Source organism: Vollenhovia emeryi, unplaced genomic scaffold (genome assembly GCF_000949405.1).
Source record: "Vollenhovia emeryi isolate VEMERY1.0 unplaced genomic scaffold, V.emery_V1.0 DF939992.1, whole genome shotgun sequence".
Taxonomy (NCBI): domain Eukaryota; kingdom Metazoa; phylum Arthropoda; class Insecta; order Hymenoptera; family Formicidae; genus Vollenhovia; species Vollenhovia emeryi.
Genome location: NW_011966374.1, coordinates 9703 through 10446, shown reverse-complemented (window position 1 = coordinate 10446; position 744 = coordinate 9703). Strand labels below are relative to the sequence as shown.

Here is a 744-nt window from a genome sequence, read left to right as displayed (position 1 = left end):
CAGTACACAGAATCATAATGTCAACCCTCTTCAAAATCACGATATCACCAGTGAAACACACGACGACATTTGGAAGTGCTTCGATGACATAGTAAACAATTCAAATTCGGACAACGATAATAGTAGTTTTGAGGATTCATCAAGCCAGACATCATTTAAAAGACAACCGACTGATAGAACTAACAAGAAAACTGCAGTTTACAATGTCGAGTTAACGAAATACCTGACACTACCTCTATCACCGAGAAATGAGGATCCCTTAACATGGTGGAAAACACATGTTTTGGAATATCCTAATCTCAAAACTTTGGTTTTGAAATACTTAAGTGCTCCACCCACTTCCGTGCATTCAGAAAGACTTTTCAGTGCAGGAAAATTGGTTTATTCCGATAATAGAAATAGATTATCACCGCAAAACGCTGAAATATTATTGTTTATTATGAAAAATTTACTAATACTAAACTATGATTACTAATATCGACACTAGTATAAGAGAAATGCTAATAAATCACAATAAATAAATCTGCTTACTTTTCATAATTTTTGTTTTGTCATTCATTGTCAGTGCTGCAATTTCCGTTAATTAAATTTATAATTTTTAGAGCACTATTTAATACTATCAGATACAACTGTCTATAATTTTTAATTAAAATGACTTATTACAAAAAATATTGTTTTAGCCAGGATCATCTTGGCTGAAGTATTATTTTTCCCAATAATATAGAAGTCCACTTTAATGTTAAT

General features: G+C 31.2%; 1 protein-coding gene across 1 annotated transcript in view; it reads left to right on the top strand.

Annotated features, from left to right (window-relative positions):
* Positions 1-475, top strand: part of LOC105556477 (zinc finger BED domain-containing protein 4-like) — a 1529-nt gene extending 1054 nt beyond the window's left edge. Inside the window, exon 2 of the mRNA XM_012003575.1 lies at positions 1-475. Within this exon, the coding sequence (XP_011858965.1) occupies positions 1-475 (475 nt within the window).
* Positions 476-744: the final 269 nt, after the last annotated feature.